The sequence below is a fragment of the Pongo pygmaeus genome, chromosome 1 (genome assembly GCF_028885625.2).
Source record: "Pongo pygmaeus isolate AG05252 chromosome 1, NHGRI_mPonPyg2-v2.0_pri, whole genome shotgun sequence".
Lineage (NCBI taxonomy): Eukaryota > Metazoa > Chordata > Mammalia > Primates > Hominidae > Pongo > Pongo pygmaeus.
In genome coordinates this window covers 211,918,610-211,944,857 of record NC_072373.2, presented here as the reverse complement: position 1 = coordinate 211,944,857, position 26,248 = coordinate 211,918,610, and the positions used below count along the sequence as shown (strand labels likewise).

Below are 26,248 nucleotides of genomic sequence, written 5' to 3'. Positions count from 1 at the left end.
GAGATCCCTCCCCGCACACCCCAGCCCCGGCTGCAGAGGAGCCTCCCGGGGACCCAATCCCATCAGCCCCCCGCTGGGCTGCGGCGGGGGTGACGGTGCCACTCACGTCGCCCACTTTGATCCGACTGTGCTCCTCCAGCAGCCGCCCTTTGATCTGCGGCCACAGCGAGTGTGGCACGTAGAGACGCGAGCAGGCGGAACACTTCTGGCCGCCGTACTCGAAGGCTGAGCGGAGGGTCCCGCTCACCACGCTCTCCACGTCGGCCGAGCGGTGCACGAAGTGGAAGTTCTTTCCGCCGCACTCTACAGGGGCCGGGGGTGGGGAAATGACCAGAGGAGCCGGCTCCCCGAGCTGCCCAGGGGCCCAAAGCACCACCTACGCCATCCACGGCCCGGGACAAACACGAGCACGGAGCAGCCCAGAGCGGGAGGAAGCTCAGAGTGAGCGCTGGCCAACATCCCAGAGACCCACGGGCCAGGCCCATTCTCCCACTCCACAGATAAGGAAACTGAGGCCCAGGGAGGGGTGAAGGGCATCAGAGGTGATCAGGTCCAACAGCCCCATTACACCGATGGGAAAACTGAAACTACCCAACACAACAGCAGAGGACAGATGAGAACCCAAGGCCCCCGAGAGCCAGCCATTCCCAGAAGTGGGCACAGCTTTTTGTGAGGTTGTCCTGAGCCCTCGTCCACGAGGGACATTGGAGCTCACCGTATGTCGGCTGCCAGGGCTGGGCCCCTCCTGCCCACCCGTGCTGGAAACCACTCCCCCGTTTCCCCAGTGGGAGGGAGCTTTAGGCAGGTCACTTCACTCTCCCGGCCTCAGTTTCCTCCCCCTGTGGGAAGCAGCAGCTAACAGCAGCTGAAAGCACTTAACAGCTGCCCAACTCTGGACGAAGTACCCTGCGCTTTGTCCGACCGCAGCCTCACAACAACCTCCCGTTACTATCCCTAATTTCAAGCCAAGAAAACTGAGGCACAGAGGGATGAAGTCACCTGCTCGAGGTTGGAAATTGGTAACCAGCGGCCTCTCTCCCTCAGGGAGGCAGGGAAGGAGGCTCTGAGAGCAGAAAGCCACACAGCTGACCCTGAGGAGTGCTCACCTTCCCTGACACCCCCATCCGAACTCCCACCAGTCCAGGAACAGGGTCCAGACTCCCCGGTGGGCCCCACTTCACGCCAGAGAAACATGCTGAACCACCGGTCCCAGCTCTGCTGGTCATGTGCTGGCTGCAGCTCTCCCTCCCTCTAGGTCTCAGCACATTCCCAAAATGTGCTCCACAAAACACTTGGTCCATGGGGGTCTTTGCAGAAACGGGGTTCCGTGGCCCAATGAGTGTGGGAAACACTGCATGGCAGACCTTGCCCTTGAAGATGTGCCATGTGTATTAGAGCATTCAAGGCTCTGAGAAGTTCTGCACAGGAGGAGTCCATTTTGCTTTAACACCACACATGCCAAATTTCCTTGACCATGAAACTGTTTCTTTGTGGGAAAACTTTAATATGCCAACAAGGTCCAGCCCTGCCTACCTCTCAGCCCGTCTTCTCCTACCAGCCCTCCTCCCTCCCTACTCACGGGCCTTGCTTTGTTTCTTCAACTACAAGTTCATTCCCACTTCAGGTCTCTGCGTTTGCACTTGCCTCTGCTTAGAGCTGCACTGCCCGACACAGCAGCCACCAGCCAAGAGTGGCTACTAAGATTTAACTTAATTAAAATGAAAGAAAACTAGATACGCAGTTCCTCAATCACACAGGCCACCCTTCAAGGGCTCCATGGCCATGTCTGGCTGGTGGCTGCGTATTGGAGAGTGAAGGTACCGGACGCATCCCTCATCACAAAAAGTTCTATTGGGCAGTGCTGGTGCCTGAAATGGTTCGTCCACCTGACTCGTGGCTGGATCCCCTCTACCTCCCTCCTCTTTCATAACAGCCAGGGGAGGGGTCCCTGGGTCCACAGGGGAGGAGGAGGTGAGGGAGGCCTTACCTCCAGCCAGGCGTGGGAAGGTGCGGAACCGGTCCAGGTTCTGGGCCACCTGCTTCCACAGGTGTTTGAAGGTGCTGGAACCATAGGAGAAAGGGCGGGGTTCAGGGAGCCAGGCCAGAGGAAGGGGACGCAAAAGCCCAGGGAGGAGCATTGCAGGGGGCAGCCCAGCAGGAGTGGGAGCCAAGTCCGGGATGGCAGCTGGGAACAGGCTGCGTTCCAAGACTATGGGGAGCAGGCAACGGGGGCTAGGCAGCAAGATGGTACAGAGGAGGTCTACGTTCTGCAGCCAGGAGGACACTCAGGGCTGTGTGATCCTGGGTTCATTACTTAACCTCTCTGAGCCTCGAATTCTGCACCTCATCTGGGAAACAGGGAGAACAATCCTGACCTGGCAGGGTTGTTTTGTGATGAGCTCAAGTGTGAGGCATGTGCTTAAGACATGCTGGGCACACCGCAGGTACCTGGCAGGGAACAGACCCCGCTGTGGTCTGCCAAGGATCCCTGCCAAGCCCAGCGCACAGGCTTGAGAGGCCAAACCGAGGAGAGTCCTGGGAGAGGGAGCTCAGGCTCTGCCCGAAGCTGCCACCCTGGAGGGCCTCGTCTCCTCCCCAGGCTCCAAGTGTGACCAACCTCAGCACCACAAAACAATAAAAATGCTAATCACCCGGGAGCCAGCGACACAGTAGCTAATACTAATTTATGGCCTTCCCACCTTTAAGCCCGCTGCTCATCAGAGCGTGGAGAATGGGGGCCAGGCCCGCTCCACCTGCTGATAGGCGGGGAGCCCAGGGGCCCGTGGCTGGCGGAGCAGGCCTTTTGGAAAACGGCCCTTCTCAGCAGTTCTAACACTGCCACCACCCACTCCCACCCCCAGCAAAGCTGCGGGGAAGGGGGTGGCAGAGCCTGGGGCCTGGAATAGGAGGTAAGAAGGACCCCGAGCTGCAGACCCGGGCCTCTGGCTGCCTCCAGGCATCGCCACCCAGATAACACCCGAAGTGACCAACATGAGATTCATCTTCCCCCGAGCCTGCTCACCCTCCCACATGCCCATCTTAAACATTCTCGCTGACTACCCCCCTCATCCCCACACCCACCCCAACCCCAACTCCAGGACAGGAAACGGCCACTGTGCCTCCCTGCATCCTTCTCACCTGAACCTGCCCCTTCTCCACATCCCCCGCCTCTGCCCGGGTTCAAGCTCCCACCACCCCTCCTTGGAGGTCGACAGTTCCTGGCCAGTCTCCTGCATCAGGTCACAGAGTTCACTGAGAATGAGGGTGCAAACACAGGGGCCCAGAAGAGCCAGCAGGGAAAGAAAACCGGGTGGATCAGGTATGCGGGGAGCCAGAGCGCACCCACCCACCTCCAGCCAGTGGTACCACCAGGAAATGAAAGATCAGAGCATCCAAGTCCAGGGGACCAAGACAGGCCAATATTTGGATTTATCTATGAAACTGTCCCAATTATACAAAGTTGGGCCATCACCGTTAGCAGTCAAAGAAAGTGGAGCCTCTTGCCAGATCCAATTTGGGGGCCATTATTTGCAAACTCTGGCTGACACAGAACTCTGACTCAGCCACTCTCCCTGCTTGAAACCTTCCGTGGCTCCCATCACCTTCAGGATAAAGGCCAGACACCTTTGCAGACTCCCAAGTATCTTATGGTCACCGAACCACTCCCCGCCGCCACCTCCAGCCTGAGAGCCGGGACCTTGTCCCTGGTGTGTGCTCACCACTGAGCCTTAGTGTGAGCTCCAAATTTCCTGCTCAGCCAGTGAGTGCGTGGACGGTCGAGATGAGGTAGTGGCCTGCCTCCCCTACCTCAACTCAAACCATGTCCTGCCCTCACTCTCTTGCCCTATCGCCCCCAAACTCCACACTCCAGCCACACAGGATCCTGCCATGCCCCAGAGCACATGTTTTTGGCTTGACAACATCGTATGTGCTATTCCCTCTCCCAGCATATATATTCTTCTCCTGCCTCTTCCCCTCTGCCTGGCCAACTCCTCTGCTTAGATGTCACCTCCTCCAAGAAGCCTTCCTGACTCCTCCAATTCATTCTGTGCTCCCCTGTGCCCTTTCCAGTAGCAGAGGTAGCACTGAAATCAATATCACCCACAGCTGTAGGGTGCACTTTCAGCCTGCGAAGCTCTTTCCTGTTCATTAACATGTTTAATCCTTGCAATGACTCTGCAAATTAAGGATAATCACTCCCTGTACAGGTGAAGAAATGGAAGCTCAGAGAGGTGAAGTGGCTCACTCATAGCCACACAGCAAGTAAGGGAGTAGGGTCAGTGCACGACCCCTGGGGGTTCATAGCCCCATCCCCAGGCAGACAGCAGGTGAGCAGGGTTGCCTGTGAACGTCCCCTAGCCACCCCAGCCTACACCATCCCCAGAGACTTACGGCACACTGCCTGTGAAGTTGATGCCACAGAGGTGCTCTGAGCTGGTGACAGTGTCCCCAAATAGGGGCCCATCAGCTGGCACAAACTGGATGATGTTGGGGGGCAGGCCAGCCTCCCGAAGGATGCGGTAGACAGCATAGCTGGCCAGCATGGCAGTGTCACTGGGCTTCCATAGGACCACGTTGCCCTGCCCGGGAGGTGTTTCAGTGATGCATGAGGATGGTGCCACCAGCCCCCAACCCCCACCCCATGCCACGCTACAGCATGGTCGTCCCTCACCTGGAACCACCAGACTCTGTGCCAACCAGGACATCCCCTACCCGACCCCACTCCTCCAAGGCGTCTGGCCCTATCTCCAAAAAAAGTCCCTGCCAAGGAGGCCCAGCACGGGCTGATCTGCCCCACGCTTTGGCCAAGGCTCCCTTTCCCCAGAAGCCTGCACCGATCGGTCCTGCCATCACCTGGGCAGGTCTGTTCTTAGTGCTAGAGTCACTGAGTGCTCACCGGGCGCGGCGGGGCAAGTACACACAGGCTCTCTCAGCACATGTCCTGGGTCAGGCATGTGCAGCAGCCAGGCACGTGGCTGCCTGGCTATGCACCATGTTTGTCTGTGCGCAGGTGCATGAGGATGTCCCCATCCATGTCCCTAGTACACACCCCGGCATCAGCATCCAGCGCCCCTGTCTGGGGCTCGGGGTTCCCGATGACTACGTGGACCTCTCCCACCCAGGCTGTCTGGGAGCTGGACTGCGTCTCCCCCATAGGCCTGGGACTTCATCCAGTAACAGCCACCCTCACTCCGATAATGGCAGAGGAGTGACTTGAATACCATCAACCCTGAGAGAGACTACATCCAAATCTTTCTCTGCTCCATCATTTATTTACTAGTCACTCAGTCTTGCCAAGTAAGTCACCGCTGTGTGTCTCAGTTTTGTCATCTGGCAAAGAGGCAGAGTCACAACTCCCTCTCGGAGCTGCTGAGAGGATAAAATGAGATCATCTCCATGCCGTGCTTGACAGCAGCAGGCACATGGTGAGCACTGAAGGTCAGCGGTAATGATCATCAACAGAGCCGCCAACACTCAGCCAGCTCCGGGCCAGCCCTGCCTGCTGCTGGATGTGTCTCATTTGAGCCTCACAACCCAGTCATGGAGGCTTTCCTATTATTTCCACTTTGCAGGTGAGGAAACTGTGCCTCAGAGAAGTTCAGGGATTGCCAGGGTCTCCCAGGCAGAGAGGGACGACGCTGGGATTCAAACTGGGTCTCTGGTCCCAAAGCCTACCTACAGCCCTAAGCTGCCTCCACCTTCTCTGCCTCTCCCCATGACTAGGCTGAGACCCAAGGGGCTCAGGGTGGCCTCTGTCTGTTGGGACCAGGAGGACAACCAGCTGCCGATGTCCCACCTGTGCCCACATCTCACCATCAGGGCCGGTGCCCCCGCCAGGTTGCCGCCGATTGCAGTGAAGTTAAAGGGCGAGATGGCCGCCACGAAGCCCTGGGGAAGGAGGCAGCGGTGAGGTCAGGCCCACAGCGTTGGACTGCCCCGCCTGCTCACCCACTGCCTCCTGCAGGTACCTCCAGACCCCGATACACCGTGCTGTTGGTGCTCGGGGGCATGCTGATGGGCTGCTGCCCCTCCAGCTCCACCGCATACTTGGCATTGAACCGGAAGAAGTCGATGAGTTCCGCTGCAGCGTCAATCTCCGCTTGGATCACGGTCTTACCCTGCAAGGCAGAGGGCCGGGGGTCAGGAGCAGCCAACAGCCTCCCGTCCATCCTTTTCTCACATATGACGCTGTGCCCAAAGCGAGCACTGAGCCGGGCCCCAGGAGGGACCAGGAAACATTTGGAGGGCTGACCAGGTCCCATCCTAGGGGCTAAGGGGGAAAGGATTCTCAAGCCCCTGAGCCAGCACCTCCTACAGCCAGCCCTCTGGGCTGGATGGGATCAGAAGAATTTACTGATCTTCTGCAGCAGGCCAGGTACTTCCCATGCACTGTCTTCATTTCATAGCAACTCTGAATGGTGGTGCATGGCAAAGGATCTATGGTCAAGCCTCAGACTAAATTCAGGATCAGAGCCTTCCAGACAGAAGGGTAGATTAGCATGAGCTGGAGACTGGCCACTGGAAAACCAGGACAGAGACTCGGTGTGTGGGAGGTGGATGGCTCCTTCCCCAGGAATGATGTTCGGCCTTGCTGGTTAGTTTGGGCCAAAAACCAAGAGGTGAGTGACTATGATTCCCTTAAACCATCCATTCTTACTACAGCAAATGTGAGCTGCAGGGAAAAGAACTGTGGACAGCCAAGAACGGGGCTTTTCCAGATTGACGTGGCCCCCCTCTTGGCACCCAAGGTCACTGGCAGGTGCACGACCTATTAGAGACACACAGCCCAAGAAGCTGAGCTAAGATGTGTACCTTGCTTCCTAGAAGTTCCTGAGTCTTAGGACAAATACAGAGAACCTAAACTGATCCTAGAGTGTCTTCCCAGCAATGTGCGGCTCACCGGGAATACGCAGAGCCGACGCCAACCCCAGAGGGCTGCTGAGCCAAAGAAGGCATTTAGCAGGATGAGGGGCTGTCATACCAGCTCCGTGCAGCAGAGGGGGCGCTCACCATGGGGACCGGGAAGCAGGCTGTGGCAAATGCCTGATCCAAAAAGCAGCCTGGGTTCTGGCTCCTGCAATTTACCCTTCAGGAACCCAGGTTAGTTGGCAGCGTAGGGCTCAGGTCCTGGAGGTGGTGAAATAACCCTTTCTCCCTCGACTCCTGTCTCCCACACACTCTGCCTGCTAGAGCCACTCCTCACTCAACTTGCATTTAGCAGGGTGAGGAGCTGTCATGCCAGCTCTGTGCAGAGAAAACCATTGATGAGGGGCTTGCTATGCCTCCTGAAAGGTATCATGCAAAGCCCAGAAAAAGACCGAGAATGTCAAGACATGTTTACTATGTCCAAAAAGCTTGTAAAGGGGCAGTACCTAGGAACTCAATATACTCCAGTGCAATCTGAGCTGTAACTGATGCAGGAACAACATGCTCTGGGGAAACAGAGGCAGGAATAGTCCTTTCAGCTGGAGAAGGCTCAGGAAGCCTCACGGAGGGGGTGACATCTGGGCTGGACCAGGAGGTAAGAGTTCACTGAGCACGGAAGAGACAGCAAGCATTCCAGGCAGGAGGACACGTGTACAGAGGCAGAGAGGATGCCTGCCATGACCAGGGAGTCCTGCTAAATGCCAAATGGCTACACTATGGGTGGGACAGCTTGGCAGGGAAGGGCAGAGCAGTGGGTAAGCCGGACAGAGGTGGGCAGAAGGGCGCTGGGTATGGGGCTCAGGTCTTGGGACTTGCCTCTCAGTGGTGGAGAGGTCTAGGTGGGTCATAAGCCAGGAGTAACATCCTGGAGGTGTTGGAAAGACCACTCTGAGGGCAGCAAGGGGCTGACCAAGCTAGGAGGCAGGGAGACAGTGCAGGCCACCACCAGTCCAGGCAAAGCATGACAAAAGCCTAGGAGCCAGGACAGAGGGATGGAGGAGAGGGGACATTTCCAAGGCAGGACACACGGGCTCTGCACAGTCTGTCTCGCCTAGTAATTTGTGATCATCCATCCCAGCTCCTAGGCCTTGCCCCTTGAGGACATCTCTGGGTCCCCAAAAGGGCTTGGGACCCAGAAGCGCTTCAGCTGATGTCTGCTGCCATGGGTGGGGCATGCCTGACTCCCACCCCACCCCGCCCCACCCACCCGGGCCCACCAGCACCTCACCTGTCCCACCATGGTCTTGGCGAGGATCTCAGCCCTGCGCGGCCCACTCAGCATGTCTGCCGCCTTCAGGAAGATCTGGGCCCGATCTGCAATAGGCTTCAGGTCCCACTCTTTCCGGGCAGCCAGGGCAGCCTCAATGGCTTTGTTGAGCAGGCTCTAAAGGGAGAGGGAGAGGTTGGGGACTGCCGCCTGCAGCGGGAAAGGCCCTGGGGAGTAAGCGAGGGAGGAGAGACCTGGAAGGCCACTCTCTTCCATCCAGGGACAATGCCTGTCTCCCTGGGCCCTCAGCCCCCTGCCACCACAGCTGCCAACAACAGTGTCCCATCAGAGCCTGTAGTGGCTGCCAGTCTGAAGCCTGAAGGGCCCGGCCAGGTTGGTCAGCTCTCCGAGGCCTTGGCACTGAGTCCCGCAGCTGTTAAACTGGCTCCACTTTCTCTCATGCTCTAATTAAAACCTTACCTTATTCTTGGGACCTGGTGCCCCTTAACCCACCATGCAGAAACTTGAGGTCAACTGGAGCCTGAGACACGGCTCTGCTGCTGGCCTCCCAGACCCCAACTGCCCTCATCGGCACACAGTGCCAGCTCCTGGACCCCCAGCCACCCCAGCCCCTCCTGCTGGCCCTTTCCAGTGCCAATTCTTGGCCTGGCTTTCCATCGATGGTGTCTCCAATTGCCCTGACTCAGCCTTCCAGAATCCACCTCCTCCCCAGTCCAAGGTCTGCCCCACCACAATGGGCATGTCTGGGAATGTCTCAGCCCTGGCTGAGGCAGGTTGTATTTGGCTCAAGTTAACCTTTGCATGCCTGGCCCAGTCAAAGACATCACCCAGGGACTCCCTCAGTGCCAGCCACCCCCTGCCACCTACCCACCATGGCCAAAGAAGGACACAGCAACTGATGCCCCCTGCCCCCTGCCCCCGCCATATCAGCAGCTGGCAGGGCAGGGCAGTGGCAGCAACCCTAACCCCTGGGTCACCAGGCGCAGAGGCTCACTCACCTTGTCTGCATAACAGAACTTGGCCACCTTATGTCCATGGTTAAAAGGCTGAAAGGAGAGAAGAGTGAGGTCCCTGCCCGGGAGGGAGGTGCCAGGATAAGGACGGAGAGGGCCGGGCTCAGAGTCAGTTTTCCAGGAAAGTCCTGGACACGCCTGCTCTCCCCCGCTGCTCCCATGAAGCCCTCCCCAGTGCCCAGGCCACAGGTTGCTCCCTGTTAAGGGTGCTGGTGTACCCGCTATACCATGAGTAAGACATGGCTCCTTCTCCAGAAGGCTCAGGGTCCAGGAGAAAGGCATAGACCACAGGGTCTTTCCAGGAAAGCACGGACCTTTGTCGTCTGAGAGACATGGGTTGGAATCCTGGCTCTGCCACCTACTAGCTGTGGGGCCCCAGGTAAGCTCACTTCCTCCCCTAAGTCTCCTCATCTAGGAAATGGGGACTGCCCTCCCTGTCTCTTAGCATGGACAGGAGAAGCAAAGGGGATCATGGATGAAAATTCTTTGGTCCAGCATGAGGCTGCCACCATGGGCAACAAAACCAGGTGAGGCCCAAAAGAATGCACCGGTGTTGTGACATGCTTGGGACTTCCGCCCTGCCCGGAAATCATTATGGACAGAGCAATTGTTTCCTAAGCCCCAGATTTACTAATCTAAATAGGAAGATCCTCAACAAACATTTATAAACACAACCTGGTGTTGGTCCAAACCACACCATTTTGTAAGCTCCCCGCTATTTTGCAGACCTTGGTCCAAGTGAAACATTTCACAGGAGCTCAGGCCACGAGAAACATCCGACTCAGCCGCCTGACTGCAAGGCGGACAAAGGCCCACCTAAAGAAACTTCCCTATCGGCCGCGCACGGTGGTTCACACCTGTGGTCCCAGCACTTTGGGAGGCCGAGGCGGGCGGATCACGAGGGCAGGAGATCGAGACCATCCTGGCTAACATGGTGAAACCCCATCTCTACTAAAAATACAAAAAATTAGCTGGGCGTGGTGGTGGTCGCCTGTAATCCCAGCTACTCGGGAGGCTGAGGCAGGAGAATGGCATGAACCTCGGAGGCAGAGCTTGCAGTGAGCAGAGATCGCACCACTGCACTCCGGCCTGGGCGACAGAGCGAGACTCCGTCTAAAAAAAAAAAAAAAAAATTCCCTATCGTATCTTGCTGGGTAAAGGTACAAAGAACACCACGATGACATCCCACCGGAAAGGACCAAACCACCTGATCATAACAACATCTTATCAATATCCTGCCAGGCAGCAAGCCATACTGCCCAGACGCGTCTCACCCATACCGATGAGTACCCCAGCCTGTAAGCAGCGGTGGGCCCTGGCATTAAGCTGGTCCCCCACTTCCTCAGGTTTCTGCAATATACTGGTGTTGCTGTTTCAGCCGCCCTGTCTCTGTGTGTGTATGTCTTTAACCCCTGTCTTCCCTTCAAACCCTAGCATTCACCGGCAGTGGTGAATGCTAGCATGACCAACGAAGCAGGGAGAAATTTCACTTCTTTCCTTCCTAGGGCTGGCAAGATAGTTTATATCGTAATAGCTGACACTTTTGCTACCTATCCGTCTTCTGGTGGGTTATTGGAGCTTTCCTGTCTAAAACAGTAGCCACGAGCCACAATTCACGTGCTCGACAACCACACATGGTGGCCCATGGCCGCTGGAACGGACAATGCAGATCTGGAACGTTTCTGTCATCACTGCAGGAAATTCTATTGGCCAGCGCTGGTCTAGGCTTGAGTAGAAAGTGACCATTCTCCTTCATGTTAAAGCCCGGCACAGTCACTCTGTATTCGGACCATAGCTGAGATTGGCCTGTGATGCTTAGGGGCAGAGAAGGTGGCTGCGACCTGGGCCCCAGTGGACTGCAGAGCCCTGTCAGCGCTATGTCCCAGCAAACATACATCCTGCCCCCACACACCCCAGTACCCCAAATGTCTGGTGCCACAGTGATCAGCACATGGCCAGAACCTCCAGCCAGGTCGGCGTGGCAATGTGGGAAATGAAAATCAGCAGTAGCCACCCAGGGGCTTATCAGAATGCCGGAGCCTCGCTGCCTGGAAAAATCCCAGCTGCCATGCAGCCTCAGACGCCTGGGGAGCTACAGGTGAGGGCAAGCTCTAGGCAGTTACAGAGACAACCAGGGAGCTGGGTGGCGGGTGCTGCTGTCAGCTGGCACCTGCACACACACCCAGTGACAGACAGAGTGACCTGGCCAATGCCTGCAGACCCCAGGCCACGCTTAGACAGCTCCAGGTAGTCCTGACCCAGCAACTAGAGCTCCAGGACACCTCTGTGGTCAACTCCTGCCCCAGGCTGTCCTGGGAACCTTCAGAGTGGGGGACCTGGGTCCTCCCCCTCAGTCACCCCTCCCCCTGCACACATCTGCCCAGGGTTTCAGCCAGACAGAGCCAGAATGTGCTTGCCCCATTTGCAAAAGGGCCGACCTTTTACTCTCCCTCAAATCACAGACCTATGAGTTTCCTGGCCCACGTAAAGTACATGCCAGTTTCTGGATGGATAAACTCCAAGCATGGGGGCTTCTTAGGCCAATGCCATCTGAGGCGCTCGGGGCCTGGGGCCCAGCTCTTTGTCATTAGCTCCCAAACCCCCTTGGCAAGAAATCTATGAGGAATAACAGAAGATGCTGTGTGGACCCCTCACGGCCTTTCTTGCCCAGACACAGGATGCCGCTATGGGCTGGATGCAGTGTGGGTGCCATCCTTTGCTTTGGGAAGTTTTACTGGTCCACAGAATTCAAAATCTGGGGTGGGGAGGGGCACTATAAAGGCCTTGAAGTCAGAGCCCACACATTATAAGCTTACGAGCTGTCAGAGAAAGAGGTCACATATTCAGGGGAGGGGCTGAGCCCTGCCCACCCGCTGGACATACCGACACTTGGTACCGCACGTCCGACGTCCACACCTCCTCATCCCCCACCACGCATGGGATGGCTTCCGTCTGGCCCTTCAGGTCCTTCAAGGCCTGGGGAGAGGGACAAGAGTGGGTATGGTCACTGCCTTCCTCGCTTCCTCCCATCTAAAACCCTGACGCAGAGTCCACAGACGGAGGTGCCCAGGCTGACACAGAAATGAGAAGGGGGTCAGGCCGGGTCAGTGGCCATCAGAGAATGTGTGCTTCCCTCGGGGGCAGCCGGACTCTGCTCCAGCCATTGTCACCCTGCAGGAAGGTGAGGTCTACCCATGACACAGAGATAAAAAAACTGCACCTGAAACTTATATGAAATCTCATGATCTTTAAAATGCTGGCAGTTAACTGGAAAACATGTTTAAGTATAAAACAACTGGGCTTATGACATCTGACCTGGCCTGAGAAATCCCAAAGTAGCTCCAGGCTGCCACCCTGGTCCTCCCAGCTGTTCCCACACTTCAGACCCACAGTCCTCCTAGGCTTCCTCCCAAGGCTGGGAGCAAGGACAGAAGCGGGTGATGGCTGCAGGCATGGAGTGCTATCTCAGGGCTGCTGGGGACGGCCTCTGCTCCATGCCCTGCACCTCTCAGGTGCCCCCCATCCTCCCATTACCTTTTGCAGGGCATCTCGCTCAGGGCTGCCCTGCGTGAAGGCTAAGACGGGCTCGTTGGCCACCTTCAGGGAGGAGGTGTGCTTCCACCGCAGCCTGGGACACAAGGGCAGGGGACAGAGACAGAGAGGTCAGCAGCGGCCCCACCACCAGCCCCCAGCCCCTCTACCTCTGACAGGGGGTCCTAGGTGGGCACCCAGAGCCTGAAATCCAATGCAACTAGAAAGTGGGGGGTCAAAAACCCACCTTGGGCTGGGCACAGTGGCTCACGCCTGTAATCCCAGCACTTTGGGAGACCAAGGGGGGCAAATCACTTGAGGTCAGGAGTTCGAGACCAACACGGTGAAATCCCGTCTCTACTAAAAATATTTTAAACACTAGCCAGGTGCGGTGGTGTGTGTGTCTGTAGTCCCAGCTACTCGGGAGGCTGAGGCAAGAGAATCGCTTGAACCCAGGAGGCAGAGGTTGCAGTGAGCTGAGATCATGCCACTGCACTCCAGCCTGGGTGAGAGAGCGAAAAACTCCATCTCAAAACAACAACAAAAACCCACCTTGGGGGTCCACAACCCAAGGTTCAAGTCCCAGTCCCACGGTTATGTGTCCTTGAGCCTGTGAGTTGCCTCCTGTGAGCGTGGTTCTACATCTATCAAGTAAGAATAATCACACCGAACTCACGTGGTTGTTTGAAGTTTAAACTCATAGATGCAAAACCATGTTTAAGTATTTTGCACATGCAAAGCGTTACTCTCCCTTTCTTCTCCCACAAGGCAGGCTTTATCCCAAAAAGACCCAAGCTCCTTCTCGCTCTAAGCTGAAAGGGCAGCACATTCCAGAACACAGTCTCCTCAGAATGTGAACCAGCTGAGGTCCCCTTGGCACAAAGGGCTGAGAGCCTCGGGTGGACAGGAATGTCCAAGATGTGGAGCAGGAACTTGGAGGGCTGCCCTGAGCTCAGCTCACAGCCCCGGGAGGGCTGGCCCTGGGGGTGAGGTGCCCGATTCCAGGGCACTGAGTCTCAAGAACGCCTTGCTCAAATCCTCTGACCTCTTTCCACCACCCCCTACCACATCTGAGGATCACAAGGTGGGAGGTCAAGTGGCTCAAAGCTAGGACGCTGGGGTCAGTCATTCCATAGCTGGAGCCTCAGCTCTGCCACCTCCCAGCTGTGGGGCTTCCCTTTCAGGCCTGTTTCCCCCACTGTAAATGAGAAGAACCATCATGACAAAGTCAGCTAATGCCCAAAGGGCACTTGAAATTGACAAACTTCCCATCTACCGTGGCATAGGATGGGCCTCACCAGCCACCTCTCTACAGAAATAAGGGCATTTCGGTCCTAAAAGGAAAATGACTAGTTCAAGATCAAGAGTAGGCGAAACTTGCACTTGAGTCCAGAAGGCCCAGATATCACCTCTGTCTGGTGTCAATGGCCCCAGACAACCCAGAACAGCTGGAGGTGCACAGGTGGGGTTCACTGGTCGGCACAATGAGGGAAAACACACAGCATAGGGAACCACAGGGCATCTCAGTAAGATGCTGTTAGGAAACCCATGGGGTTTGGCAGGGTGACTTGGGGAGGGTTTAAGGAAGCCAGGGTTAGCTCTGGATCGGCTGCCGTCAGAAAGTGGGGGTGAGGCTGACTGGGAAAAAGGAACATTTACCAAGATGTGCAGAGCTTTGTGGGTGGCACAGAGACCTTGTTTCTGTCCGTGCTTAGACAAAAATCATGAAGATGAGGCCAGGCGTGGTGGCTCACACCTGTAATCACAGGACTTTGGGAGGCCAAGGTGGGCGGATCACTTGAGGTCAGGAGTTTGAGACCAGCCTGGCCAATATGGTAAAACCCCGTCTCTACTAAAAATACAAAAATTAGCTGGGCGTAGTGGCCCACTCCTGTACTCCCAGCTACTCGGGAGGCTGAGGCAGAAGAATCGCATGAACCCAGGAGGCAGAGGTTGCAGTGAGCTGAGATCACGCCACTGCACTCCAGCCTGGATGACAGAGCAAGATTCCATCTCAAGGAAAAAAAAAAATCAGGAAGAGGGCTTATTGTGTCTCATCTGATCAAGGTCTCAGAGGGACGTGGCCTGAGGCTAGTGTTCTGTGAGATTGTTTTTGCCCTATGGGAGACAGACTGGCCCGGCTATGAGTGTCGGGGGCCAGAAGGAGTCTGGGGCTCAAAAACCCAGCCTGGGAGGCCTGAAGGAAGGACACAAAACCAAAGGAGTGTGGCCAGGCCCTGTGTTCATTCCGCAAGGTTGACTGAGGACCTGCCGGGTCTCTGGTGCCGTCTCAGACCTTGGAGATAAAGCAGTGACAGAGACAGCGAGGCCTCTGGCTGCACACAGGTGACCTTCAGTGTGAGGCCTGGTCAGGAAATAAGCAAGGTAACCGCAGATAGTGAGCATGGCAAACAAGGGGGACAACAGGGCTGCTTCAGCCAGGGTGGTCAGGGAAGGCCTCTCTGAGGAGGTGACCCTGAGAGGGACTTAAAGGAGGCTTGAGAGGAGCTGGGAAGAGCATCCCAGGTAGAAGGAGGCAGAGGGAGGGGCTGAGACAGGCCTGTATGGTAGAGGGAGAGGGAGAGGCAGGGGCAGGGCACCCAAGATCCTGGCAGGTAAAGTGAGCACATAGGACCTTCTCTCCACTCCCCTTCCCTCCCCACCAACCTCCACCCTGAGCTGGTAGCTCTGCACTCCCCACCCCGACTCTGCCTCCCACTAGCGGTGTGACCTTGGGCAAGTCACATGTCTTGAAGCCAGTTTTCCTGTGTAAAACACTGACACCCCCTCATGGGGTTACTATGGAGATTTGATAACGATAAATACATTAAAATCTGCACGGCCCTCTCTCGTCTACCATCATGGAAAGAATGGAGAGGCAGCCATGAGTCTCCACAGTCCCTCAGAAAGGGGCAAGGCAGTGTCAATCCCCTGGGACCATCTGGAAGCTTCTGACAGGGACCTCAGCTAAGCTCCTGACCATGTATTCCAGCCGTGCTCCAGGCCTCAACAGCACCACACCCACCAAAGATGGTGAGCCAGATATCACCATCAACTCTTTCACCCGAGAAGCGGGACTCTAAATAACTGAGTCTGTCCCAGCCCCTCTTTGGAGCCCAGGTCCCAGTGGACGGGAAAAGCACAGGCCCCAGAAGTGGACAAATCTGGAGGCAAAGCTCACACCTGCTCCATGACCTCAGTGCATTCTTAGAAAGTCTGCGAGCCTCAGTTTCCTCACCTGGAAAATGGGGACAATACTACCGAAAAGAGAAAAATAGCTCAGAGCAGTGTGAGCTATGTGAAGTATGCAAAAGGTATCAGGCCCAGGGAGACACGAATACGGGACCTGAGTCATGCCCTTTGCATCCACACCCGGTGGCAATTATTTCAAGGCATTTTGTTTCTGACTAGCTGCCTCATCCATTAACTTCATGATCCCGGAAAGTGTCACATAAAGAACAATGCACAGCCAATCAGTAGCTTTTTTTTTTTGAGTCGGAGTCTTACTCTGTCACCTAGGCTGGAGTGCAGTGGTGCGATCTCAGCTCACTGCAACCTCCACCTCCCGGGTTCAAGCAATTCTCCTGCCTCAGCCTCCCAAGTAGCTGGGATTACAGGTGCCCGCCACCACACCCAGCTCATTTTTTGTATTTTTAGTAGAGATGGGGTTTCACCATGTTGGCCAGGCTGGTCTCGAGCTCCTGACCTCAAGTGATCCACCCGCCTTGGCCTCCCAAAGTGCTGGGATTACAGGCGTGAGCCACCGTGCCCGGCCAGTAGCTTATATTATTTTAATATAAATTTTTGGTAAATGACTTAGAAACTGCCTCTTTCCTCTGCACCTTAAAATCCCACTTGTTACTGCAGCTAATCGGAGTGTATATTCGAGGTAACTTGAATCTGTGCTCCCCAGTGGCCATGCTCAAGTTCTGAGCTTGAATAAACTACTTAATCCTACTTTCTGAATCTCACTATTTAAGGTTGACACGATGCACCTTGCAGGGTCATCAGGAGGATTACAAGTGTTGGCCTTTCCTCACCCCTCCTGCTCTTGCTTTCCAAAGAAAATTGTAAAGGTCTCAGAATGCTATTTCACTAGATTAGGCTTTCAGAGACAAATGGGCTCCCAGATGCCCCCAAAAATCACAGCCTCGGGGGCTGGCCCAGGTACTCAGCAACTACTGGAGGAATACACAGCACCATATTCCCTCCCCAGGTTAAAACGTAGTAGGCCGGTTGCAGTGGCTCACGCCTGTAATCCCAGCACTTTGGGAGGCCAAGGTGGGCGGATTGCTTGAGGTCAGGAGTTCGAGACCAGCTTGGCCAACATGGCGAAACACCATCCTACTAAAAATACAAAAAAATTAGCCAGACATGGTGGCACGCGCCTATACGCTCAGCTACTCAGGAGGCTGAGGCAGGAGAATCGCTTGAACCTAGGAGGTAGAGGTAGCAGTGAGCCCAGATCGTGCCACTGTACTCCACCTGGGCAACAGAGCAAGACTCCATCTCAAAATATGTAAATAAATGTAGTAGCGGCCAGTTCTCCTTTCTCCGTTCCCTCCCAGGAAATGTCAGAGTCAGAGATCCTGCAGGCCTCCCTCCTCCTTCCACAGGGCAGAGGCCCAGATGCCCACTGTGACCTCAGGATCACATGCCCCCATGGCTTTCTCTGTGCCTGGAAGTCTCCAAGCACTGGCCCAGCTGTCCGTCCATCATTCTGAGCGTGGCCTGGAGAACAGACACTAGTTCAAAGTTCAGCCTGAGTCAACTGCAGCTAAAAATAACCTAGGGACTCCCACCCATCAGTGCTTTCTTTTTTCTTTCTTTTTTTTTTTTTTTTGGTTCATGAACAATTTTGGGCTAACAGGAGTATCCATCCACTGGCTGCTCGGGTGAAGGCAGAGATGAATCAGTCACAGGACTTGGGGCCTCTCTGAGGATCCATGAAGACCTTCTTGGCAGGATGGCATTCCTCATCCATTCACGCATTTATGCCGTCAGTACACATTTATTCCACATGGCAATGATGCAGAGATAAATCGGATCAGGTCAATAACAGCTCACTCAATTATTCAGCACGCGTTTTCCAAGCACCCAGGAAGTGCCTGGCTCTGGGAGGCGGATATGGATCCAACCCAACCTTTCTCAGAGCAGCCCTCAGTCCTCCCACCTAGGGAAGGCGGCACAAGGCAGAGTCTGAATCTGACTCAGGTTTCCCTGAAAATCTGCAGTGCCCTTTCTGCTCATGCCCTGGGCCGGAGACCTCAAGTTGGTCCCCCTCACCCTCTACAAGTGGGATCCAATCCAGGAAGGCCATGCACCGTTTCACCTCCTGCACCGGAAGATGTCAGGGCTACAAATGCTGGGATCTGATCTACGAAGGCCATGCACCGTTTCACCTCCTGCGGCGGGAGATGTCAGGGCTGCAAGTACTGAGATATGATCTACAAAGGACACACACTATTTCACCTTCTGCACCAGGAGATGTCAGGGTTGCAAGTACTGGGATCTCATCTACAAAGGCCATGCACCGTTTCACCTTCTGCATCAGGAGATGTCAGGGTTGCAAGTACTGGGATCTGATCTACAAAGGCCATGCACCGTTTCACCTTCTGCACCGGGAGATGTCAGGGTTGCAAGTACTGGGATCTGATCTACAAAGGCCATGCACCGTTTCACCTTCTGCACCGGGAGATGTCAGGGTTGCAAGTACTGGGATCTGATCTACAAAGGCCATGCACCGTTTCACCTTCTGCACCAGGAGATGTCAGGGTTGCAAGGAGCTGCGGGCCAGCCAACGCAGCTTCAGAAATCTATAGAGGGAAAAACTGAAAAGACACAGAGGGCCCAGACTCCACCTTGTCCAAGACACCTGGTCCGAGGTACTATTCACTTTCACCTGGACTCATGCTATGCCAGTCCTGCTCCAGTCTCCAAGTCATTCAGGTCCACACCGCAACCAAAGTTAACATGAAAATCTGATCATCAGAGAGGTGGCACAGTGGGGAGCTCAGTGAGAAACTACTCAGTGGCTTCTCATTTCTTCTAAAATAAAGACATCAGAACCCTTACCAAGGCCTCCAAACGTATTCCCCATCGCCCTGCCCCATTTGCTGCAATCCAGCCACCCCGGTCTCTTCTGGGGTCCTCTCTGCTTGAGATGCCCTCCACTGGTCCAACCTCACACAGCCGGAATGGGGCTCCTATCGGATCTCTCATAGCTCTATACTTTTCTGGAAGCACTAGTGAAAACCCTATTATAGAGCTCTGACTGACCATCTGTGTGCCCGCCAGGCCACAGGCTCCACACAGCCAGCCCGTACCCATTCCATTCACCACCAGGCACCCCAAGCCTAACACACTGACCGGCCACAGTAAGCACCTGAGAAATGCAATCAATGCATGAGTGTCAGAGCTGACACCAGGCCCCCAGGACTGGACTCCAAGGCCAGTGCTCTTCTGCTATCACCTGGGGCTGGACACTGGCCCCTTGGGTTCCCCAGTGGCTAGGGTGAGGGGGGGCCAAGGACAAGGAGAGGAGAAATAGAAAGGAAATTATCTTTGCTTCATGCAGCCTCCTGGCTTTTCCAGCCATTATCTGGAGCCTGATAAGGCTAATCCTCCCTATCACTGAGATAAAGGCAACACCAGGTGAGCAGAGAAGTGCAGGGCCCAGGGCGGGGCCTGGAGGGAAAGAAAGGCCCAGCCAGGCAAAGTGGCTCACACCTGTAATCCCAACACTTTGGGAGGCTGAGGAGGGTGAATCACTTGAGGTCAGGAGTTTGAGACCAGCCTGGCCAACATGGTGAAACCCCGTCTCTACTAAAAATACAAAAATTAGCTGGGCTTGGTGGCGCATGCCTGTAATCCCGTCTACTTGGGAGGCTGAGGAAGAAGAATTGCTTGAACCCGGGAAGCAGAGGTTGGAGTGAGCCAAAATCGTGCCACTGCACTCCAGCCTGGGCAATAGAGCGAGACGCTGTCTCAAAAAAGAAGAAAGACCCAACGCCAGGGATGAGCTGCTTCAGCCACTGCCCAGCAAACATCAGGCAACATTTGTCAAGCACTTGCCACCACATGCCAAGCACTAACCTAAGTGAGACAAGATCATCTCACTGAATCCACCACACAAGTGTATGAGGAACGCATGACAGGTTGAGCATCTCTGATCCAAAAATCCAAAATCCGAAATGCTCCAAAATCTGAAACTTTTTGAGTGTCAACACGACGCTCAAAGGAAATGCTCATTGGAGCATTTTGGACTTTGGAACTTGGGAGTAGGGATGCTCAACTGGTTCAGCAAATTCTCCAAAATCCAAGCAAGTCCAATATACAAAACACTTCCGGCCAGGCGCAGTGGCTCATGCCTGTAATCCCAGCGCTTTGGGAGGCTGAAGAGGGCGGATCACTTGAGGTCAGGAGTTCTAGACCGGCCTGGCCAACATGGCAAAACTCCATCTGTACTAAAAGTACAAAAATTAGCTGGACGTGGTGGCGTGTGCCTGTAGTCCCAGCTACTTAGGAGGCTGAGGTAGGAGGATGGCTTGAGCCCAGGAGGTGAAGGTTGCAGTGAGCCAAGATCTTGCCACTATACTCCAGCCTGGGAGGTAGAGCAAGACTCCATCTCAAAAAAACAAAAACCCAAAAAACGAAACACTCTGTTCTCAAGCATTTCAGATGAGGGATACTCGACCGTAGAATGATCTGTTTACGGATGAGGTTCAGAGTTACTCACTCCTGGCTCAGGGTCACAGCTCATGAGTGACAGAGCAGGATTTGACCCCAGGAGTTCCTTACTCAGGAGACTTACAGTATGGCTGAAGCACCTGGAACATCTCAGAGGCCCATGGTCAGGTGGGGCTGATGGGACACGTTCATCCTCCTCACCATACAGCTAGAACCTCATTTCCACCTGAGGAAAGAGGCCGCCCCAAGGTGGGCAGTGACTTGCCCAAGGTCACTCAGCTGTCCACTGGCACAGAAGCTCAGCCCAGGGACTCTTCACTCCATGCCATGACCTCTGCCAGGCAAGGGAAGGTTTGGGGATTAAGGAGGCTGTAAGAAGGGGAGAAGTCTCTTCCACCCCCTGAGGCGAGCAGGGTCAAAACCCTAACAGAGGGTTGGACATGGTGGTTCACGCCTATAATCCGAGCACTTTGGGAGGCTGAGGCAGGAGGATCACTTCAGCCCAGCAGGTGGAGACCATCCTGGCCAACATGGTGAAACCCCGTCTCTACGAAAAAAAATACAAAAATTAGCTGGGTATGGTGATGTGTGCCTGTAGTTCCAGCTACTTGGGAGACTGAGGTGGGAGGATGACTGAGCCCAGGAGGTTGAGGCTGCAGTGAGCTGAGATCGTGACACTGTACTCCAGCCTGGACAACAGAGTGAGACTCTGTCTCCAACACAAGCAAACAAACAAACAAAAAAACCAACAATAATAACAGAAGGGGTTTGGCATCTGGGGTACTTAATTGGAATAAACGGAAGAGACCGAGAACATCTGAGGTCCATACCTCCCCTCCCGCCACCATCCTTCACTGCTGGGCCCCTGCTGTCTTGATATTCCTGATCGAAGATGATCACTCCAGGAAGCCCATTGGTGGGAGAGGGGGATCATCATAACCACAGCAGCACTTACTAAGCATTTCAGGTGCTGGGCACTCCAAAGTGCTTTTCATGTATGAGACCATTTAACCCGCAGGACAATCCTATGAGGTGACTACTACTGTCATCTTTATTTTCCATATGAGAACATAAGGGAGCCCAGAGAGGGTGAGTAACCTGCCCGGGGCCACAGAGCTGCCAAGAGTTGGAGCCAGGATCCAAGCCATGCTGTGTTCTGGACCATCTCAATAGCAACCGTTCAACACCCACTGTGTGCCGGGCCAGATGCCGGGCACAGGAGGCAGGCTGCTCCCATGGGTGCCACTGCCAAACACTGCCTCAATGGCGCTTTCACTACTTTAGAAGTGTGATGATAATCACAGGTTTTAATTATTCTTTCACTCAAATACTCACAGAGCACACATTTGGTACCAGCATCCAGGAAACCACTGGTCACATCACCGCTAATCCTTGCAGCCACCTGCTACGTGGCTGTTAATACAATCATCCCCATTTTGCAGAAGAGGATACTGAACGGACAGAAGCTGCCTTGCCAAGGCCACAAAGCACTGGATGGACTCACCGAGGTGGCCAGCAGGACATTCCAGGCCAAAGGCACTGCCCCAGCCACTGGCTGGAGGAGTTCAAGAGCAGAGAATGTCTAAGGAATGGTGGGAAATGCCAGCCCCCGACCCAGGGCAAGCTGTGCCCATCCAAGGGCCAGGCAGACTGGGAAAAGCATTGTATGCTTTTGATATTTTGAAAATTAAACCATCAGGTAGCCTGAGAAGAGTCCAAAATTACCCAAGATCACTGCAGGGGACACGGCAGTAGCCAATTCTGGCCCACAAGCCCCCTGATGTCAGATGGGCTGAGCAGGAGTCATGTCTGGGCTTGGCACAAGAAGTAAGGAACAGAAGTGAACTCTTATAAGCCTACTACATGCCTGGGCTGACTATTAATCTGTATCCCGCCTGTTTCCAACAAGAACTGAGGACACTGATGGTAAAGCTGATTGAGAAAAAAACAGGAAGTCAGGGTTAAAGGAGAAAAGAGACAGTCAGTTGGGAGGCCTGGTGTTCACCAGCTCAAGGCCTCGGACAAGTTTTCCTTAATTTCCATGGGCCTCAGTTGTTTAATCTGTGAAATGGGGGTGGTAACCCCTACATCATAGGTTGCTGAGAGGCTGAGTAAAATAATCCACATGAAAAGTAAATGGCAGTCATTGTCACCAGCCGCCATCCCTGGGCCCACCTATAAAGGCCACACGTTTATGGTGATTGTCCTGAGGCTGGCCGTGATAAATATCGATTGACAAGGAAGCGCTCACATGATAAGTTCATTCATTCCCTAAATGTTTGCCAAGGGCTTACCAGGTGCCAGACACAGTTCCAGGGCCTGGGAACACACTGTAAGGCAGACAAGTGTATAAAGGGAAAAAACAAGCTACAGTAAAGTATGGGCAGATGAGCTTGTTTCTATGAGGTTTTTTTTAAAGCATATATATTCATGGAAAGTTAAAGGACATGAATCAAAATGTTAACAGTGGGTACCTCTGTGTGGTACAATTCCAGGTGATTTTTCTATTTTTTTTGCCTTATCTGTACTTTTCACAATGGACATGTATTAAACTAAAAGAAAACATGTATCAAGGGTATTTTTTAAAACTAGCAGAGATTCCTGGCACTCAAGGCAAAAAAGAAAACACTAAGAAACATCTCCTATACCCGTTCCTCAAAAGCAGCGGTTTTTTTCAGGACTAGAGTTTTACACGTACGACACTGAGGGATGTCACTGAAAATGCCCCATGACTGTTTCTCCATAAATGCAGACACGGCACGTCACAGGTGTGCCCTAAATGTTCGCTGAGTAAATGAACAAGTGATCAAATACCAAAGCTGTTCCTCTAGAGCAGTGGCTATCAACCAGAGGTGATTTTTGTCCCCCAGGTAACATCTGGCAATGTCTGGGAACTTATATTTCCTGTCAGGGCCAGGGTTTTTTTTTTGTAATTGTCAGGGCCGGGGGTGCCCCTGACATGCAGTGGGTAAAGGCCAGGGACGCTGCTAAACATTCTACAGTGCACAGGACAGACTCCACAGCAACCAAAATGTAGCCCCAAATGCGAATAGTGGTGAGGTTGAGAAATCCTGTCTAGGGCATGCGGCCAGCTGCTGTATCAAAGGGGTAACCTGAGCTCAGGGAACCGGCTGCAAAATGCTCTTTCTCTTTGCCCTCTCAATTCAGGAGGCCTCATAATTCAGAGCATAAATCTGGATTTAGACCAACTGTAATTTCAGTCATATATCTCTGAATGGCAGATCATTTCCCATGATAATACAGGAATGCGACAGTACTTACCGGCTCAGTGTTAAGCCCGTGGTGCTTGATTGCTTGATAATTATTGTTATCATGGGCTTATCTTTTAGAATATGGATTGCTTTCTACTAGATAGTGGAGGTTTTTCCTATGCATTTCTCCCCTATTAAGCCGAAAACTCCTCAAAGGCCCCACCCCACGTAAATTCCCTGGGTACTCCTCACCTCCAGGGTGTTTGGTAGAGCACCAGCTCACAGCAGGCACGCAGTAAACACAGGACTCTATAAGCCCCATCTTCCTGAGTCTCAGAGTGCAGGGAAGGCCTGCAAACGGGATCACACAGGGAGTATGGCAAGTGTGGCCCCAGTATCAGCCTAGAAGAAGAACCCCTCTGTCCCATGTCCTCTTCCTGCGCCCTTTCCTATCCCCTCTCCACCCACAGAGGACACACAGCAGTGTTGAAACTCACTTGTGCTCAGAGCACCACCATGCCATCCCTTGGGGGAAGGGAGAGGGCCACTGATTAACTCAGAAAGGGCACAGCTCATCAGGAAAGACACAGCCACTAACAGCCCCAGAGGTCAAGCAAACAAAACTCAAATGGGAGTGGGGGCTGATCCACAGGTGGGCAGCCCCACCAGACTAGGAACCCCTCTGGGGCAGGGTCTGTGTCCCACCTACCTCTCCAAACCTAGCTCCGAGCTGGAGGGGCTCTGAGAATATTTGTCATTGAGTGGGCAAGGGTCCAGGCACCTGGCTCCACAATGTCAGGTTTGCAAATCGGGATTTGAAGGGCAGCTCCACCCCTGAACTGCTCCTGGGTTTCTTCATTATTTGGAATAATACCTGCCTCACAGGAGTGAGAAGTTTAAATAGAGGTGATAATGATGATGATCGTGGCAATAATAATAACCGGGCGCTGCCTTTGTGCTGGGGACTGTTCAGTGCACTCCCCACGTATTAACTCATTTAATCCTCATGATAAGACACCTGCCAAGTGCCTGGCCAGCATTTGGTTCATTATAAGCACTCCATAAATATGATTATTCCACCTACAAGAAGAAAGGAATCCTCTTTTCTGTCCAACATTTAACTTGAAAAAAAAAAAAAAGCGGGCGGCGGGGTGCGTGGGGAGCGGAAAAGAGAGAGGTAGAAATCTTGGTAGAAGGAGAGGAGGACTCGGGGAATCCGGGGCGGGATGGGGGCACTGAACGTGAGACGAGGGTGGGGAAGTGAGATGTGTGGTGTGCTAAAAATAGAAGTGCCCCTCAGGGGAAGCCAGCAAATTGCGAAGATCCAGTATTAGGAGTGAGGTGAGTGACTACAGAGGCTAATTTCCGAGCGTGGGAACCGGCAGGGCCACCGAGGCACCCTACTCGGTCGCAGGATTCGGGAAGAGGGGTCCCCTCGCTAAAGGAAGGTGACTACCTGAGGGAGGAGGCTAAGGGATCTCAGTGGGAGAAAGGCCCGGGTGGGGGTCGGAGGGGAGCCCCTAAGGAACCCGGCGTTGACCGAGGCAGCTTGGGGGTCCGGCAGGGAGGGAGTGCGGCGCAGGGGACGCCCAGTGACTCCCAGGCTCCCGGGCCCCAGGCGCGCTCTCGGGCCGCCCCGGGCCCCGTGCTCACTCACCCGGCCCCGGTCCAGGGGCGGGACAGCAGGGCGCGGCGGAGCGCGGGCGCCGGCAGCAGCATCTCGGGCTCGCAGCGGGGCTGTTCGCTGGATCGTCCGCCCGGGCGCGGCTAGAATGCACAACCCCGTCCAGAGCGCACCACCTCGATCCGCGGGGGGAAACGGATTACCCCGGCTGTCCTCCGAGCTCGGGATCAGCCAAAGTCCCACTATATCTAGCTTCGGCTAATAAAAAATGTCTCTAGTTCCACAACGGGGGCATTACATAACACAGGGCAAGGGAACCCGAAAGCGAAGTCCTGAAATGCATGCGTTTTCCCCTCCTCTCTTTATGGTATGACCCGGGGAGAGGGCGTGAACCCTGTCGACCAGTCAGAGTGACACACCAAAGATTCTGAACCAATCAGCGGGGCGGTCCTGTTGCAGCCTTCCAAAGCGGAGCAGAGAGGGGCTGAATAGAGCCAATGAGATAACCGGAATGGAACACGTGCCGAAGCGGGGCAGAAGGACTCGCTGCGCCCGGCCCTCTGGGGTGCGCCCCGGGTGCGGTGGTCGTCCGACTGACTTCTTTCAGGCCGCCAGTGGCTTGTGCAAGACTGGAAACCTGTCCGCTACCAGACTCCTCGACCCCGCAGGGCCACAGCGCGGCCAGCCCCCTGCTTCCTCCAGGGGGCTGCGGCCCCTGGAATGAGCCTGCCTTCCAGCTTCTTGGCCAGGACCCGGCCGCCCTCCACCTACCCTCCAGGCGCGGGGCCGGCCAGCTTCTTAGCTTCCTTGCAGATTACGATCAATGCAAGATAAAACCTGAGCTGGCCAAAGCTTAGCTTTTCATTTAAAGCCTTTGGCCGCAAAACTAGTTGTTCCTGAGCCTTTTACCCCCAAGTAAAAATTTCAGCTTTCTTTGCAAAATGTTGTGTGCTTGGTAAACACTAGAATGGTATTTAAAACTTGGATTCTGAAGGCTTCTCTGATGACGAGGTCTCAGGGACCC

General features: G+C 54.5%; 1 protein-coding gene across 5 annotated transcripts in view; it reads right to left on the bottom strand.

Annotated features, from left to right (window-relative positions):
* ALDH4A1 (aldehyde dehydrogenase 4 family member A1) overlaps window positions 1-26,167 on the bottom strand; it is a 32,063-nt gene extending 5,896 nt beyond the window's left edge. For 2 of the 5 annotated variants that reach the window (XM_054438022.2, XM_054438014.2), the window contains exons 1-10: window positions 25,258-25,595; window positions 12,703-12,796; window positions 12,052-12,144; window positions 9,154-9,201; window positions 8,156-8,311; window positions 5,970-6,119; window positions 5,815-5,889; window positions 4,393-4,580; window positions 1,988-2,061; window positions 107-303 (exon numbers count right to left, since the gene is read on the bottom strand). In XM_054438022.2, the coding sequence (XP_054293997.1) occupies window positions 107-303; window positions 1,988-2,061; window positions 4,393-4,580; window positions 5,815-5,889; window positions 5,970-6,119; window positions 8,156-8,311; window positions 9,154-9,201; window positions 12,052-12,144; window positions 12,703-12,796; window positions 25,258-25,319 (1,137 nt within the window). In that variant the 5' untranslated portion in view covers window positions 25,320-25,595. Of the gene's footprint in view, window positions 1-106; window positions 304-1,987; window positions 2,062-4,392; window positions 4,581-5,814; window positions 5,890-5,969; window positions 6,120-8,155; window positions 8,312-9,153; window positions 9,202-12,051; window positions 12,145-12,702; window positions 12,797-25,257 lie in introns of all 5 variants that reach the window. The other 3 variants (XM_054437995.2, XM_054438006.2, XM_054438027.2) reach the window with 3 other exon arrangements.
* Window positions 26,168-26,248: the final 81 nt, after the last annotated feature.